This window comes from Ricinus communis, chromosome 1 (genome assembly GCF_019578655.1).
Source record: "Ricinus communis isolate WT05 ecotype wild-type chromosome 1, ASM1957865v1, whole genome shotgun sequence".
NCBI classification, from domain to species: Eukaryota; Viridiplantae; Streptophyta; class Magnoliopsida; order Malpighiales; family Euphorbiaceae; genus Ricinus; species Ricinus communis.
The window spans coordinates 12,525,367-12,544,211 of NC_063256.1; the positions used below are offsets into that span (position 1 = coordinate 12,525,367).

Below are 18,845 nucleotides of genomic sequence, written 5' to 3' on the forward strand. Positions count from 1 at the left end.
TAATAAATTATATATATATAATATAATATTATATAAAATTTAAATTTATATAAAATTTTATTGTTTTTAATTTATTTATTTTTATTAGATAATAATTTCAATTTTAGAAATAATATTCTAAATCATATTTTAATATGATATTTATTAAAAACTAATTTATTTATTTATTTAATAATTTGTAATCTTGCAAAATGCTAATATCAATTATATTGATAATATCAATTATGTTGATAATATCAATTATCTAAAATTAATATTAATTAATGAATAATTTTTAATTATTATACAAATAAGATTTTTAAAATAAAAATATTTAAACAATATTTAAAAATATCTAATTTGATGTTATTTTTTAATATTTTATAATAAATATTACAAATTAAAAAAATTTAAAATTTATTTATAAACTTGATTTTATAATTAAAATAATAACAACAATTGTGCAATGTACCGGTAACAACTAGTATATATTAAATTCTTAAGTATAAATTATTTTTTGACAAAGGTTACTATATTTTGACACATAAAATTTTATTCAAGTGTCTTGAACAATAAATACTTTAGTAATAACTGTATAAATTTGTGATCCATGATAAATAATATATTATCTTATATGAAGATTGTTACGCTTTGATACTATATTTTTATAATTATGAATGGTTTAAGAGATAATTATTTGATATAACAAGAGTACGGTAAGTTATTAATAAAAATGCATTGCTCAAAGTAATTTATTATGGCCTTTATTTTAATGATTTTTAGTATTGTTAAAAGTAAATCATTGGCCAAGGTAGTATGAACGAAGATTATAAAAATGTTTCATAGACCTTAGTTTATACGTTATATGCATTTATCAATAATAAATATAAGAGTAATTATTATATAATTAATCTATTTTTCTATATTACACTACTTACTCCTTTAACATTGAAAAATTATATTTTTTTTATCTTTCTATTTTGTAATTTATATTAACAACCATTCCATCAGAATTTATGTTAAACAATCATTTCCTCCTAAATTTTAGTGTATTACTCCCTTATTTTATTTATTGACTAAAATCTCTTGCGTTTTGAAAGTCAATGCAATTACATAATTAAATTGGTTAGAAAAAAATATAATTTGATCCTCAAATTCTTATTAAAGTTATAATTCTAATGTAAAAATTATAATAAAAATAATATTTATTTTATTTTTGATAATTTAAATTTAAATTATATGAATTTTAATATTTTGATAAATATAAATATTTTTAAAATATTTAAATTTAACTAAGATCTAATTATGCTAGAAATTAGAGTAAGTAAAAGAAAACTAATTAATTGTATTTATACATACACTAAAATTGACTTTTGTTAAAAATAGAATTTTTTTTACTTTGATTTAAAGATAAGTGTACAAGTTTTTGATAATTAACAATAAAATTTAATAATTAAATTATTTTTTTGTCAATTTAGTCTTTTGATAGTCTTGACTTCGAGAGATTCTAGTATATACATAAACTATCGGAGGCAAATTATATATTACACCAAAAACCATATAGCAAAAAGTACAAACCAAACTTAGTTAACAATTGTTTAATAAAAATTATGACAAACGATGTTTTTAATACAAAATTCCAAAATAGAATGATGTAATAATATAATATTAAAATATTAAGAGGTAACTAGAATAATTTGTAAAAATATATAAGGTAAATAGTAATTATTCTTAAATATAATTGATTCAAATATAGAGTCGATGCTTGCATTTATATTCTATGAGTAAGTAGTGATAAAGGAATAATGAAATGATTGAATTATATAGAAAGATTGCTCACATCAATACTAATTAAAAGCATTTTAATTATTCATACACTTTTGGATTGTCACGATGTATTACTAGATGCCAAAATTGATTTATAAAAATGAAGTAAATTAATTAGAAAATTAATATTAAATTAGAGAAGTTTAATTTATAATTTATATTTATTTCTAATATGTTAGCTAATCTTTTATCAAACACTTTAAAGTTAAGAATAAAATGAAGCTTGAGATATGAGTTTAAACTTATATATATTGAACTTAATTCAATGTTAAATAACTATATAGTGATTGGACATGTGTAATCGGCCTATAATGGATTTAATATTTATATTATAGTTCGTGTTTTTAATTAAGTGGTGATAACTGAACATTCTGTGCCGAATTATAACTGAAAAATACGGGTTGACTAAATCCAAATTTAAGATACAACTTATAGTCTCGAAGACCCAATCATAGTCAAACTCTAATAAAGTAATCCGATTCGACTAAAGACTTTGTTATATGACCAAGAAAACAAATCCTAATAGAATTAAGGGACTATAGGGTTTACGTTCATGAAGTTGTAGGACTATGAGATCTTTAGTCCCTATATAGAGCACTACAACACAACGTGTCGGGTATTTTCATTCTTTTACAATCAATACAAATTTACATTATGACTTTTACTGACACTTAACTATCAGTGTACGTAACCGAAAAATCTCATATGGTATTTTCTAATCATTGTTGTAGGCACTTCAGATCTCAATCAAACTTCAAGACACTTGTTAATAGCTAAATTGCTTGATCAAGTTATCAATTCCATTCAGGAGAACAAATCCCAACTTAAAAGTTATGTCAATGCTTATAGTATTCCTAGTTCGAAGTTATTAAAAAACAATGTATATAAAGACGACAAAGGTGACAGGTATAAGAGAAATTGAAAGTCAAAACATCTTGGTCAATTAATTTATCCTTGCTTGAGAATTAGCATTCCAATTTTTCCCATTTCATTCCATCTCTTCTAAGTGATCATTATTTTAAATAGCCATGTGCATTATCAACCTTATCAATAATAAACAAAGAACAAGAATCTTCTAAGTTAGATTGAATATCTTATTCAATTTAATTGTTTTGTGACTTTAATCAATGATATTCTTAATAGTACTTGGAAATTTTTATTATTATTTTTATCGTATTTTGCATGTTTTCTTATAAATCCATAAAAAATAATTTTGATCTTATTATCTTAAACAACAAAAATTTGTAAATTTTTATTCTTAAAAGAACATGAAATTATAAATATTAAATTTTTTAATTACCGAAGAGTCATAGTTTATTAGATTTTAGATATCATTAGATTAAATTTAAAATTATATTTTATAAAAATTATATAAAATTTTATATTTTTCAATCTAAATTTAATCATTATTCTATTATTTATTATATAAAAATTAATGAGTCCAACTATTATTATTTATTTACAAAACACATAAATAGAATTTAATAATTATTAAAATTTTAATTTAACCGATTTTTAGTGTAACAAAAGCATGCCAAACAATACTTTCAAAGAGAAAAATGCCAAACAACCTTATATAAATATTTTTGTTATTTATTAAAATATATATCAGTATTACTAATTAATTATCAATTAAAAAAGGCTTTTTATGTTTATACGACCAAATATTCTTAGACAAAGACTTAAAAAGAAATTATACCTTAATATTTATTTTTATTCATAATTGGCTCAAAATTGGGGTTGTGGCCATTATCAAACCCTGTTTGGCTTCGTATAGAGAGAAACGTAACTTCCGTCGCTCTCTTTCCAAGATCTGCTTACTCAGAGGCACAGCTCTTTCCCTCTCTCTCTCTCTTTTTCCACTTTCTGCTCCCAAAATTTCTCTCTATCCTCTCACCTCCTGCTTCCTCTTACACACGAATTATTATTAGTTGTGTTTGTCAGCTCTAAGTATCCCAATACTTCTAGGTCTTTTACAGTTTAATTTGCTTCTTTAAATCCTTTTTTGAATCCATAGACTTGTAATTAGATGCTGACCTGGTAATGTAATCTTGGTTGTAGCTAATTCAATTTTATGATCCACATTCTGCTTCTTGTTGGTGATGCTGCTCGAGGCCATGCCTGTAGCTACTAAGGTTTTTTTTTTTTTTTTTTTCTCAAATTTCTATTGTATTTTTTTCTTTTTTGTTGAAACTCTAGTTTTCTTCTTTCACTTGTTATTTTCTTGATGTTTTCTTAGTTCTTTCTTTCAAATTCTTTTCCATTTATGTTTTTACTTGTTATTCTTGTACGAAGATTTTGTAGTACTACAATGGGTTGCCCTTTTTTTTTCCCGTTCTTACTAGTTTTTATTAGCTCAACATGCTACTGAAAACATTTTCTTCAACATAGCAGTCTCATTGTGCTGTTTTCCCTTGGCTATTTAAGGTTTTCAACAGTGAATTCACGGTGCTTCTTTTATTCTATTTGTGTAGTGATTTCTGATTATTAAAAACATTGCATGGGTATCGAGGGCTGCATTTTCTTGATATCTTATTTGAAATATGTAGCAAGTCTGGAAAACTTTCTGTTTTCCAAAATTGTGTGTTTTTACATTTTTCTTCATAATGTAATAGATTGGATATTCTGAAGTGGGATTATTATATAGTTTTCAATTATATCAAGCTTAGCATGTTACTGTTGTGATTGAGATGTTGTCCTATGTATTTCTTCTGTTTATCAGAATTTTGATTGTGATCACAATCGCATCAACATTGCATTCAACAAGTTGCTGAAGCAGATAGGCAACCCAGTTGAATTTGAACTTCCAGAGTGGTTTAATAAATGCAAGCCGACACCCTACACCTTCATAAAGCGCAGTATCCATTCAAATTTTATGAGTTTTACTTTATAATCTCATTGTGGTTGCCTTACTAATCTTCATTTTCTTTGCAGGAGAATGATTTTAGTGTATCTCTTTTGGGAAAAGAAAATTCATTGTTCTAAATTGTCTTTGATTTCTTGTTAATGAATTTGATTCTTTTGTTGCCCTGATCATATTCCTGTAGGCCTTCATTTCTCTCTTTATTATTTTATTTGTACAAACTGACAATTTTAGATATATATCTCACCAAGAGAATTAAAAGACGTCTTGAGGATGATGGCATATTTTGTTCCTGCGGTCCATCGCCAGGTTCTTCTGGTGTATGTGATAGAGATTGCCATTGCGGGTAAGAGTATTCTTGGTTTATTATGGTTTTTCTGAATTAAAGATTACAAATTTAAGGGCCACATAGACTCTTTATTAAGCTTTTGTCCAATGTATTCTCTTTTTTGGATTTAATGTCACCAGATGTGGTGTTCTTTTTCGGCAATTGCATTATTAGTTTCAATTTTCAACCCTTATATGATAATGTTATCTTCAGTTAGCCTAGAAAACTTGGGTTTTTGAGAACCAGTAATTGGTTGTATATTTATTACAGGATTAGAATGCTTGGACATTTAAAGGGTCAAGCCATTTTCTTGGATTGTTTGGCCTTCCATTTGAAAATTTGTAGTAGGGTGTAGTTTGGCAGGTTTCAATTAGTCTGCTATCTATTTATTTTTTATTTTATTTTTTATTCTTATTTTCAATATTCAGAGGAAATTTGTTATCCTTGTCCCTAATTTAGGGCGATTTAGATAAAATTATAGATTGTTGGCTTGAAGTTTGATAAATACTCTTGGGTTGACCTTTTAAGAGTTATTCATTAGGATATAAACGAGAAAGCAAGATATGTGGTTAAACATGGAGACAAAAGAAAGCCTGAAATATAGAATTAGACAAGGAGTTTTCTTTTGGGGAAAGGAGGAGGCAGGGGGGGTGGGTGGGGGTTTTGGGGGAGGGGGAGAAGTTATCCGTAGAGACTCATATATGTGCAATGATAATGTATTTATGAATAGATATATTGTGATATCTTTTGAAACTGTTAATTATCCAATTTGATGCAGATGGTCTAATAGGTTAGCTAGATATTTCTTAGTCTCAGATAATGTCAAGGATGTCACTTAACAGTGTCACTGGTTTAATTGCTGGTACTGCCTATGTATTGAAGATTTTCTTGCATGGGTAGCAGCCATTACATGTGTACAGAAACTTTTTTGTTTTGGCTGGCAGCTTTAGGTTTAGCATCCCCAGTGTGGCAGTATCCCCTCACTTCTTCAAGGCACTTTTTTTGTGCTTTTCTTATCTTTCTTCAACCTAAATCCTTTAAACATCTACTACATGAAATTTTTACTTGGTTTTAGTTTGGAAGTTGTAATTATAAAACAATCAAGTTAAAGGGAGAGTTTTTGTCTTTTCACTGTTTCTTTTATTGAGGTGAATAAATTTTAGTCATTGGTTAGTTCCATTTTTAGTTCTGGTTAAATACTTGAATATTGTTTCATATTTATTAAATTTACTCTTTCTTATAAAAGCAAAATTAACAGTAACAATTACTGTTAGTTAATGGCTGTTGCAGCCCTATTTCTGTTACATGTGATTGTAGCTGCGACTATGATTTATTTCTATGCTGGAACATGCTTGTTTTGATTTTTTCATTCAAATATGTCAGATTCAGTTCACATCTTAGGTTGATAGCAGTTTTGGGTGCTGGCCACGTGAGTCTGAAGTAGATCTTTATGATGTTGCCAACCTTTTATTGATAAGCCCAACAAAATGATGTTAAATTTAACAAGAGACATAACTTGTATCATGTTCATTATCCTCTTTGACTGCTCAGTAACTGGGGATGGTTAAGTAAGCTGTGTGACTTTGTATACACGCCTTATGTAAAGTTGTTATTTCAAATGGTCCTCATTTGTTTGAAACCTTCTTTTTACTAGAAGTTTTATGATTTAATTTCTTGTTCCCATCCAGGATGCTACTGTCTAGCTGCTCTTCAGGATGCAAATGTGGTGATTCATGTCTCAACAAACCATTCCAACACCGACCTGTGAAGAAGATGAAATTAGTACAGGTATATGACTTACATGTCCAGGAAAAGAAAGGATAATATCTATTCTTGGTGGTTCTTCAGTAACATATAGGATACTATATGAGAAAGACTTATGTAAAGGCTAAAAGTGATGCTCTGCGTCAGGATAAAGAAACTACAGCACTGATGTTAATTGCTCTACGAGTTAGGAAAGAGTAACTACTATGTAATAATATTATTGCTTTCTCCTACAAGGCTACAAGCGAAACACACTTGTATACATACAATAGTATAATCACACTGCATTTAGGATACAAACTGGAAATAATTGCTTCTCTTTTTGTTATAGTAAATTTATATACAAATTTTGCTTTCCATTCTTGCTTGTGTTCTCCAATGCTTTTGGATTTTTTTTTATATGTTTTGCTTTGCATGAATTTGTTGTTTCCTGTTTACACACTTATATTATGAAGTTAAATTGGTTTTGCCTGTAGACTGAGAAATGCGGAGCTGGGATTGTGGCTGATGAAGATATTAAACAAGGAGAGTTTGTAATAGAGTATGTTGGTGAAGGTGATACTTCCAATTGTTGCTTGTTATCCCCATTGCAGTTACAGTAACATTTTCCTGTTGCATCATTTTTTGCAGCCTATTACTTGCTGCTTAAGCATATATATGTTATTGCAGTTATTGATGATAAGACCTGTGAAGAAAGGCTTTGGAATATGAAACATCGTGGAGAAACAAACTTTTACTTGTGTGAAATAAATCGTGATATGGTTATTGATGCCAGTTACAAGGGAAACAAGTCAAGATACATAAACCACAGTTGTTCTCCTAATACTGAGATGCAGAAATGGTTGGACACTGACCTTATTTCTATTCTCAATCCTAATAGTTAGTGGCGTAGTTTTACATGTTTAATTACTTTGTATTTTTTTTATATTTCTCAAGGATTATTGATGGCGAGACAAGAATCGGAATATTTGCAACTCGTAATATTAAGAAGGGCGAGCATCTGACATACGATTATCAGTATGAGCACTTGCATCATCTCTATTGCATATTCATTTGCTGAAATTTTGTTGCCTATGTAGTGGACATGCATATTAACACTTGTTTCTGCTTGACGAAGTTTTTGTACTGTAATTATAATTGTTTTTCTTTTTTCTTTCAGACTTGTTCCTTGTCCAACCTAATAAGTTTAGCAGGTTTGTTCAATTTGGTGCAGATCAAGACTGCCATTGCGGTGCTGTTGACTGCAGGAGAAAGCTGGGGGTTAAACCCAGCAAGCCTAAGATGTCATCAGATGCTGCTTTAAAATTAGTAGCATGCCAGGTGGCAGTGTCCTCTCCTAAACTGAAAGCAATTTTATCTGGAAAAGATGTATGTATCAGAGATTCTTATGCGTGTCAAGTTATGGCATTGCAACTTCTAATTTTTTGTTTGCATATTTTGTCTACGTCCACATGAAGGTAGACTGATTCTAGAATTTATTTCTGTAAAGGTTTACCAGAATGGAGGTTTGCATGTAGGTAAGCCACGGCCTTTTCTTTATGTATTTAACGACTGCAACTATGCAAATATGGTTAAAAGCACTCTTTCTGCTTTTTCATGTAATTACCCTCTGTTTCAGGGAGTTCTCAACATGTTCATAGCGACCGACATACATACTCGCGTAATTGCATTGGCGAAATGATAAAATTTTTTCGTCCACTTAATGAGAGGTAGTTTTAGAATGTTGTTATTCCATTCTTTTGATAATCTGAAGGTCATTATTTCTGTTCTTTAATCAATCTGAATTTCTTTTAAGAGATAATTTCTGGAAAACAAAAAATTAGTGAGCTTTTGCAATATTTAAAATCAGGAGCAGGACTAGAATTTTAAGATTGCAGGGGTAGGAATTAGGCTGATACTATTCTTAAAACCTTTCAAGCGGTGACTGAAATTTTCAGAAACTTTTTGCCATAATAAAAGAGTGTTAATTTACCTTCCGTGGGAAATATTCATGTTATTTGCATGTCTAACATTTAGAATTTGCTCGTCACTTGCTGATGCAGACAACTTATTTATATAGCCAGGCATCTCATAATATGGTTAAAAACTGCAGAGTCCAATATCCATGAATCTTATATTTTTATCCTCCTGATTTTGAGTCCCACCTTGCTATCATATTACCTCAAAAGTTATTTCCGAATCACAATTTGTTTTCTCAAACACTTTTGAGTTATGATTTATCAGGGAGATAAACGAGAGACTGAAGTTGATTTGTTTTAGGAATGTACTTATTTGGTCAGATATGAATGGTTTTTATGTTCTTGGTTGTTCTTTTTAGTTGTTAAGGATTTCTCTTAAGAAGTCTGATTAGAATGTTCTGGGCTCTGATAATTTGCATCTGCAAACATTGCACTAACTATTTTCTTTTCCCTGCTTCATCATTCTAGATCTTTTGGGATGATAAAACGATTTGATAAGCATTTAAGAAAACATGCGGTAAGGACAGTTTGTTCTCTGTTTGTGATACGAATGACCATCATGATCACATCTAAAGATCTAAGTGCATTTTGTATCATTGCAGATATTGTTTGAAGATGGTGTTGTTGAGTTTCTAGACATGTCAAAAGAAGATTGGGAATTTGTATCTTTATAACTAACTTCAGGGTAATTTTTGTGATTGACAGTGCTCACTTTTGTTTTCCTGCGTTTCTTTTACCAATTTTATATATCTTGAGACAATCAGTCAGTTGTTACTATGGTCTGCTTGTTGTTGATTCTGAACTCAATGGCACAACTAATCTTAAATCATAGGTGATTGTATTTTGGATTGCACACCACCACTTCAAGTGGTTACAGGGCATTGTTTTATTTTGAAATAATTCTTCTTCTGCTTCTTGCTCCAAAAGACATGTAAAAGATATGTGGGCAGACCAACAGCCAAGTCCTCCCCACGCTTCTGTGATATACCCAAATCTGCAGACAACCTGGCCCCACTAATGCCAAAATAGGGCCATGTACTACTGATATTTTTGGGCAACTTAAGGAGGTGAAAGTTGAACTTCAAATGATTGCTTATGTTGGCAGAGTGTGTGGTACCTTAACTTTCAGGCACTTCCACATCCTACTTCTGGAAAGATGATCTAGGTGTCTAGAGTACTGGATAGAGTTTCTGGGCCTAGATGAATAAAATGATTTAGCTCTACAGCTATGCAGGCTGATTATTCTATCCAGGGAGTGGAAATAGGATGCGTCTGTTTAAGCTGCGAAAAAGTTGCAGTTATCTTGGAAGCCTCATCTTGAATGTAATGTTAGAAGAAGGAATATTCTTCAGCGAATTCTCAATTCCTCAAACTTACTAAATAATCTGTTCTACTGTAACACCTTTCACATGATAAACTATCCCAAGTTCGGAGATAACTTGATGACTCTAGACTAGAGCGCAAATTTTGACTTTTAAGAATAATTTGTATCTTTTCTGAATGGAGCATTTTTGGAATTTATGCTTTGCTGGACGATTAAAAATGAGGTTTCTCATTATTTTATTTTATGCCACTGGCCATTCGTGAACTTGATGCTGAATTGGAGGCAGTATGTTTTCTGTATTGCCTAGGATGGCAGAGGTATTTTTATTTTCGGCTTATTTGCTGATTCTGACTTGTGATTTCTATTATATGACTGAAATTGAGATCTTTTATTGATGAACGGCTGGAAGTCCTTAGCATTGTGTTCATGCTATGTGCAAGTTGTTGAAGTTCTTGTACATATGGCTGTTTGCTGTGAAATGCATGCATGTCTGATATGCCACGTTTCTTGCCTTGGTTTTAGTTTATAACTTCTTACCTGTAAACTGCAACATAATTCTTTATTATTGATTCCATTGCTTTTTTAATTTGTTATGTAGCAGGTGGCAAAGGACTTCTCATAGACAAATGTTTTCTGGGTGTTGTATTGATTGTATAATGTTTCGTGCTCACAGAAAACATGGTCGATCTTGCACAGAGGGCGCAAGAATGTTGTTGTGGCAGATTTATCAAATGCAATTCTTTTCTTCATAGAATAAGGAAATAGGATCTGTAGTTATTATCAGCAGAGCATTAGTTGTAGGGTAGAGTTGGGAGAGGCTGATGATTAAGAATACTGTAATCCAGCATCAGATCCCATTGTTCTGATATGTGATTTCTCCTTGCATTGTGATTTTAAAGAGTCTTGTGTTGATTATGGCATTTGCAAGAGAACTTGAAGCATCATTGGAGTTGTGTCACATGCTTAAGAATCAAGTCAACCAGGGAGAAACACTTTCCTATTCTTGTAATAGCATTATGGCTAATAACACTTTCTCCACTATGATATATACATAATATTTTTCTTTTTTTTTCTAATAGATTTTGGTCAGTTGGTTGGAATAATTTGATTGAGCTCCTGGTTTTTATTTATCTTTAGTTCCTCACTTTATATCCGTTGCATATATAATAATAAGACTCTTTGTCTTGGAGTCATTGGCTTTCAGATTTGATATTGATATTAGAAATGGCTGTGACTGAATTGCCATACTGACATTGTCGTTGTGCAGCGAGGAATTGGCGAGGAATTGGGTTAGGGTTGGTGTAGTAGGTCCTACCCACCAACCAAAACCAACCCCCCACAACTCCAAGTTGAAAGCCTTTCTCTGGTGCTGGTAAGATGGTGACTAGTGGATTTACAGTCATCAATCCTGCATGTTATTTTCAGTTATAGAATGGTCTTATAAAAAAAGTCTTGGATTTTTGCTAATTTCTTGGTTTCTATCATATGGTTTGGTATTGATTTACTAATATTTATTGTCTTGTATATGCAATACAACCCACAGAGGGGACAATTTGTTTTGAAAAATGAATTTTAGTGTGCAAAATCTTGGAGGGATGATAAAGAAGTGGCTATTGAATTTTCAGATTTAAAAAAAAAGAAAAAGGAAGAAACTAATGTCCAAATATGCACTCATTTTGGCTTTTGGCCTTACCTGAATTTGTTCATGGCGTTCCTGCTTCTTTTGAGCAAAATAATTAGACACGTGCTCATTTCTATTTGAAAAGGATTGGTATAATTCTTTTTATTATATTAACTTATATCTTAGTGTTTTAATTTACCCATTTCAATCTTTTGAACACATTTACCGTTGTATGTTGTGTTGGGTTGAGATATATGAAAATAAATGTGAGAATTAATCCTGTTAAAATATTAAATATAAAAATATAATATATTTATCAATTAGATTAGGCACATTGATTCATACGATTTATTTAATAAATTAAAATGATAAATTAATATAAATTAATGTTGAACCACGTTATACAAAATCCAATTATTTATTAATTAATGAAATTGACAAAATGTGAAATTTAATTTAAACTCTAAGTTTCCCTTTCTCTCAAATTACCATTTAATGATTACATTACATGATCAAAAGACTTGCCATTTACCAATCTTTTGGAGCGAGCTTGCCGACTAAATGAATAAATAAACATTACGTTAAAAGGCATTCATTTCCTCGGTTGTTGGTAAAAGAAGCCCACCAACCTCTTTGCCTCCAAATCTCTCATTATTATATAAATTCATACCTCAATCAAACACACTTGCATTCACTGTCTCTCTCTCTCCCTCTCTCTTTTCTCATCCTCAGATCTCTCTTCTCATTTGTTCATTCATTCCAGATTCTGTTCCATACCCATTTAATCTCATCTTCTTTCCTTAACTGGGTCTCCAAAAATGAAGGTAATTGATAAGATTAAAGCATCTGTTGGAGCTTCTTCACATCCTCATTCAAATGGAGGAGCAATTTCAGACTCAAACGATAAGGTCGTTTTCTCCTTCGAATTCTTTCCACCAAAGACAGAAGACGGAGTTGACAATCTCTTTGACAGAATGGACCGTATGGTGTCACATAATCCTACTTTTTGTGACATAACTTGGGGTGCTGGTGGTTCTACTGCAGATCTGACTCTTGATATTGCTAACAAAATGCAAAACATGATCTGTGTTGAAACTATGATGCATCTTACTTGTACTAATATGCCTGTTGAAAAGATTGATCATGCTCTTCAAACTATTAAATCTAACGGCATTCAAAATGTTCTTGCTCTTCGTGGTGATCCTCCTCATGGTCAAGATAAGTTTGTACAGGTTGAAGGTGGATTTGCTTGTGCTCTTGATCTGGTAAAATTTTGTATTCTTCTTGAGTTTGGTTTTTGTTTTCTTGATCTGGGTTTTTGTTATTGATGAAGTGGATTGTACTGTGTGATTGTTTAGGTGAAACATATCAGATCTAAGTACGGTGACTATTTTGGCATTACTGTTGCTGGTTATCCAGGTCATTTTCTAGATACCGTATGTATGTTCTCGTTAATATTATGTGAGACAGATTATGTTTTTACCATTTTGTGTTGATGTTTCTGCTCAGAGGCTCATCCGGATATGATTGAAAGTGATGGTTTGGCTACACCAGAGAATTATCAGAGAGATCTTGAGTATTTGAAGAGAAAGGTGTGCATGTTTCTTTTTTTCTTTTGAAAGAACTTCAATTTTGGAAAGTAAAAGGCTTCTTCTGGATTTTATATTAGTGAAATAGGCTAGCTTGTGCTGACTTTGTGCTTGTTTGTATAGGTTGATGCTGGAGCTGATCTAATTATCACACAGCTCTTCTATGATACTGACATTTTCCTCAAATTTGTGAATGACTGCCGTCAAATTGGAATAAATTGTCCTATTGTTCCTGGAATTATGCCCATTAATAACTACAAGGGCTTCTTAAGAATGACTGGCTTTTGCAAAACAAAGGTATGAATTCCTCTAAAATAGTTTTCTGCTAATTTCATGTGTTTTGATTGATTCTCTGTCTGTTTTCCTTGGGGTCTGAAGAGATATTTATTAGTTGCAGCTTTTAATTGTTATGGTATATTTTAATGTATTGGCAAATAGAATTTTGAAATAACATCAAGAGATGGAACTTTAACTGTAAGAATTTGTTGGCAGATGCATAAAGCACATGCACATGCTTGTATAATGAATTTCTTTCTATAATCCCATTTCTGCTTGTACATTATAGTGTTAAAACCAACAGTCATTGTGGTATTTTCCAACATTATGAGATGCATCTTGCTATGAATGTTAAAAACTATAGGTTGTGAAGATTGAGCAAAATTATGAGTGTTATATTCTGCATGAGCCTTTATATTTACAAGTTACAACCTCTTCTAAATTCTAATTTTCCAGTACTTAAACTACTTGTGCTAATAGGCTCATTACACCATTTATTTCTTTTTTTGGACTACTTCTGTTGTATAATTCACTTGGAATTATTTTGCATTGTTCTCTGGAAAAGCAGCATCTTTTACTTTCATTTGGGTGCTTCCATTTGCTTTTTTCTTTAGGCTCCAATTTTAATGGCTATATGTTTGGAGGCAATATTTTACATTTTTTGGAAGTGATTTTGTGGCTTCTGCCATATAAACATTGTTGCAATGTAACTTAGATTTGATTCATAATACTGTAGATACCAGCTGAGGTTACTGCAGCATTGGAGCCAATCAAAGACAATGAAGAAGCAGTTAGAGCATATGGAATCCACCTTGGAACAGAAATGTGCAAGAAGATTATGGCTCATGGCATTAAGACATTACATCTTTACACGCTAAACATGGAGAAATCGGCATTGGCTATTTTAATGGTTTCTTTCTCACAGCTGGTTTTAGATGTAAATTGTTTGAAGAATGAATATCGTTGATTATATTTAACTAAAGACTTTCATTGGCAGAATCTTGGTTTGATTGAGGAGTCCAAGATTAGCAGGCCATTACCATGGAGACCCCCAACAAATGTTTTCCGAGTAAAGGAAGGCGTCCGACCAATATTTTGGTATGAGATTCTCATGAAATATTTTGGGCCAGAATTTGAAATATAACAATGGCATTATACAAAAGCATTGTTTTGAAGAAATCTAATATTTCCAGCTAATGATCATAGGGCTAATCGTCCCAAGAGCTACATATCGAGAACCTTGGGCTGGGAGCAGTACCCACAAGGCCGATGGGGTGATTCCTGTAATCCATCCTATGGTGCATTATCTGACCATCAGGTTTGCAAGATCACTTGACTTGATTCTTTAGTTTTTGAAGAGCATTATTTGTATCTTATTAGTATTGCAACTCTTGCTTTCTAATTTGGTTTGATAATTAACGAATGTGTTGCTAGTGCATCATTTAAACAGAGAAGAATTGGACTACAAAATATGGTGATGCTTTTATGTCATCTTGACTTTTGTTCTTCGGTTTAATTGCAAATTAAATCCTAAATTTTACACTTTTTAATAATTTTATCCAATTATTCAAAATTTCAAAACAAATATTCATTCTTTTAATTTATTTTCAAAAATACTTTATGATGACAATTTTTCAAGTTTCAAAGTAAAAAGCATGATGTAGGAAGTTGATTGTGCTTAAAAAAATAATATTTATGAATAGTTTAGCCTAGACTTAATAATATGACCATTAAAAATCTCATATATGTGCATTCTTTTACATATATTACATCTAAATGCAATAAATTTTTTATTAACTCGGTAATTTTTATGTTAGTAAGCAGAATTGACTTGCCACATCATTTTTCTTATTTTAAAATTTCAAAATTGTTACCAACAAGTGTTTTTGAAAATAAATTGAAAGTATATGTATTTATTTTAAAATTTTGAAATAATTGGATAAAATTGTTAGAAAGTGTAAAATTCAAGATTTAATTAGTAATTAGGCTTTGTTCTTCTATCTTCTTCTTTAGTGAGAGAGTAAATAAATACAACTTCTAACACCCTCCCTCACGCTTAGCATGACATGCAAACGGGCCGGATCCAAACCCATCATCACAGTTAAAAGGCTGGCTCTCATACTATGATAAATGGGTTTGGGTAGAACTCATTCCCAAAAGCTAGCTCAAAGGAAGATGGTGTCCAATCCACTTATGTACACTATAACAGTCTAGTATCCAATCAATGTGGGATAAATACAACTTCTAACAAGTTTCAATCCTAGTATTCTTAAAAATAAAATGTAATTCCTCTGCCTCCAATGTCCTCATTTTACAACTATATCCCTCTAAATTAGCCAAGATAGTGACGGGGATTTTCTTATGTCTATAGTGGTATGTGTCTCTCATGGGGCCTATTCTCTAATAAATTGCCAATTTATTTATATGTGAGCTTCCAAAACATCCTAGTCTAAACATATACATAGTGCAAAAGCAAATCTTGAACAGGCTTTTGAAAATAAACTAAATATGATTAAAATATGTTATCTTTTCATTTGAGTTTATCAATATTTTCTCCCAACTCACCCCAAGCTGAAAACCAATCTTGGAAGGTAAGCCTTGATTCGACATAGTTTTCCAAGGAAACTTAGTTATAATAACCTAGCATTTCTATGACGCTATTAGGGTTTACTGTACAGGTATACTTGAGCCTCAAGCTGTTAGATTCAATGCACTACTTGAAAACAACTGAATTTGAAAATTCTATTTTTAGAATTTGACTTAAACTTGATTGGATATACAAGAATTTGAACTTGAGTCAACTCAGTTGATTACTTTTAAAAATTTAAGTTAAGTGTTTGACCGACTCCATATTCAACCTCGAGTAGAATTAAGCGAGCATGAGTTCAAACTCAAGAGGTCTTTTCTTTTAATATTATCAAGGTAAAATGATTAATTTATATGGTATTATTTTAGAGTCAATATAATATGAAAAACTTTAGATACTGAATTAGGCCGTCTAGTTGCCTCGACCTAGTACTGTAGCACTTGAATTGTTCTTAGAGTTACAGCTCGAGTTCATCAAAGTTGTGTTGAATTTGAATATTTGTAACTTGAGCATGGTTAGCTTGACACATTACTCCTATTACATGTCAAATATTTCTTTCAAACCCCCTCTATTGGAACTTGATCAACCCCATGAGTTTTACCTCCATGGAGTAACAGAAGTGGATAGTGCAAATATATTTTAACAGATTGAGCTCTCTAGCTATTGTTATTCATGTGCTATAGTTGCTTCTTTAGTTCTGCGTATTTTGAATCTTTGTCAATCATTAGCTATGCAATTTTTCTTTTCCTATTAACCCAAGTCATTATTCTCTTTACAGTTCATGCGACCACGTGCACGTGACAAGAAACTTCATGATGAATGGGTTGTTCCTTTGAGTAGTGCTGAAGACATTTTTGAGGTAGGGTGGAAACTCAGAATAAGTTATGGTCCTTTCTCCCTTTTAACGCAATCAAATTATACTTGCTCATGCCATTAGCAACTCTTATCAGAAATTCAAAAAACACTGCCTTGGGAAGTTGAAAACTAGTCCTTGGTCAGAATTGGATGGTCTTCAACCAGAGACGAAGATCATTAATGAACAGCTGGGCAAGATCAACTTGAAGGGATTCTTGACAATCAATAGTCAACCAGCAGTCAATGGGGAAAAATCTGATTCCCCATCTGTCGGTAAGTAAAATACACTGTTTAATTTAGCCTCTAATTCGTCATGAGATCATGAGTAGAAATTTGACCAGTATGTGCAAAGCTCCTGAATAATCAAAATTTGTCAGAATTAGTTTACTTGAATCTTGATGCTAAAATTTGTGAAGTGCTTTCATTGGACTTTATAGAACATGTTTTCCTCCCATCATGTATACATGCATATAAGAGTTCTGTAACTTAAAATTGTGATAAGTAATGGAGAAGTCTTTAGTAAGAAAATCTAAATTACATTAGGGGATGGTAATATATATAAATATTAAGTAAAATATTGCAATTTCTGGGTTTTATTTATTGATTGTTCTTTGGTTCTCATACAAGTTTTGATGCACTAATTTAAGAGAAGGCATCCATGTCCTTGTTGAGAACCTCTTTTTAAAATGAGATTCAGTTCTGTGGGGATATTGGAAGTTGTGTTATGTTGCTCTTCCTTTTATCTTTTTCCTTTTTTTGGACAATGATTTAGATTTTTTATTGGGCATGAAAACCATATGGTACATCTCTTTTCCACAATGCTTCATATATCTGCAGGTTGGGGAGGCCCTGGAGGATATGTTTATCAGAAAGCTTATATAGAGTTTTTCTGTTCCACGGACAAGCTGCAAGCTCTCCTTGAAAAGTGCAAGGCTTTACCTCAATTAACTTATATGGCTGTGAACAGAGGAGGAACCTTACTATCTAATGTTGGCCAAAATGATGTGAATGCTGTAACTTGGGGAGTCTTCCCAGGAAAGCAGATTATCCAACCAACTGTTGTTGACCCTGCCAGCTTTAGTGTGTGGAAGGATGAAGCATTTGAAATCTGGACTAGAGGATGGGCTTCCTTGTACCCAGAGAGTGATCCATCCAGAAAATTGCTTGAAGAGGTATCATCTCTCATAAATATTGATCTGGTGCACAAGCACACAGCTCTCTTAAAAAAATACGCGTACAGTGCACCTTTAATCACTTAGCAAGAATCCAATTTATCATAACAATTCAATGTTAACCTTTGCAGGTGCAGAGCAGCTACTTCTTGGTCAGCTTGGTAGATAACGATTACATCCAAGGTGATATTTTTGCAGTTTTTGCAGATCTATGAGAGGCTTGCTAAAAGTTCATTCAAGCCAGTTGAAATGATGCTTCTACCCGAAATTAAATTATAGCTATGTTCTTGTTCAATGTGCGTTTCTGAATTCTTAATTACATGTAATAACAGTTCATTGGGATTTTGATAACTCCCTTTGGGTTATGATCCAAGTGGGACTGGAGTGGCAGCTAAGTTACTGGATAAAACAGAATGTATTGTTGCTATTCTTTATTGAGTTGCCACATTATATTCTTTTTATAGTTGTCATGAAGTTCCAAGTTCTTGCTTTTGCCCTTTGATAACATTGGCTGTTATCTCCCCCAACTACTTAACTAGCCACAGGGGACAGGACACTACCTACATCCTTGTTCACCCATTTACCTTAAGTATCTGAAAAATGGCAGTAGGTAAAGCAGCTTGTGTGACAAAGGAATCCCAACACCAGAAAAAAATGCAAAAAAGAGATTGTGAACTTCCGATTGTGGTTTTGAATTGCTAA

At 31.6% G+C, this 18,845-nt stretch overlaps 2 protein-coding genes across 5 annotated transcripts; both read left to right on the top strand.

Annotated features, from left to right (window-relative positions):
* The first annotated feature begins 3,528 nt into the window (after positions 1-3,528).
* On the top strand, positions 3,529-11,119 carry LOC8285118 (histone-lysine N-methyltransferase ASHH3). Of its 4 annotated transcripts, none has more exons than XM_048377488.1 (13): positions 3,549-3,941; positions 4,529-4,664; positions 4,904-5,015; positions 6,686-6,785; positions 7,238-7,316; positions 7,431-7,602; positions 7,698-7,778; positions 7,955-8,129; positions 8,251-8,278; positions 8,380-8,470; positions 9,188-9,236; positions 9,322-9,404; positions 10,642-10,779. In XM_048377488.1, the coding sequence occupies exons 1-12, from the start codon at positions 3,909-3,911 to the stop codon at positions 9,391-9,393; spliced, it is 1,128 nt and encodes a 375-aa protein (XP_048233445.1). In that variant the 5' UTR covers positions 3,549-3,908; the 3' UTR covers positions 9,394-9,404; positions 10,642-10,779. The 4 variants fall into 4 exon arrangements, with proteins under 4 accessions (XP_048233437.1, XP_048233445.1, XP_048233436.1 ...); XM_048377487.1 differs by having other exon boundaries at positions 3,550-3,941; positions 10,645-10,782; XM_048377480.1 differs by lacking the exons at positions 9,188-9,236; positions 9,322-9,404 and having other exon boundaries at positions 3,529-3,633; positions 3,868-3,941; positions 10,645-11,119.
* Positions 11,120-12,334: 1,215 nt separating this feature from the next.
* LOC8285117 (methylenetetrahydrofolate reductase 2) lies at positions 12,335-18,606 on the top strand. Its single transcript, XM_002529177.4, has 11 exons — positions 12,335-12,929; positions 13,023-13,083; positions 13,174-13,256; positions 13,377-13,550; positions 14,266-14,439; positions 14,527-14,627; positions 14,736-14,847; positions 16,895-16,975; positions 17,067-17,244; positions 17,809-18,143; positions 18,275-18,606. The coding sequence occupies exons 1-11, from the start codon at positions 12,483-12,485 to the stop codon at positions 18,356-18,358; spliced, it is 1,830 nt and encodes a 609-aa protein (XP_002529223.1). The 5' UTR covers positions 12,335-12,482; the 3' UTR covers positions 18,359-18,606.
* Positions 18,607-18,845: the final 239 nt, after the last annotated feature.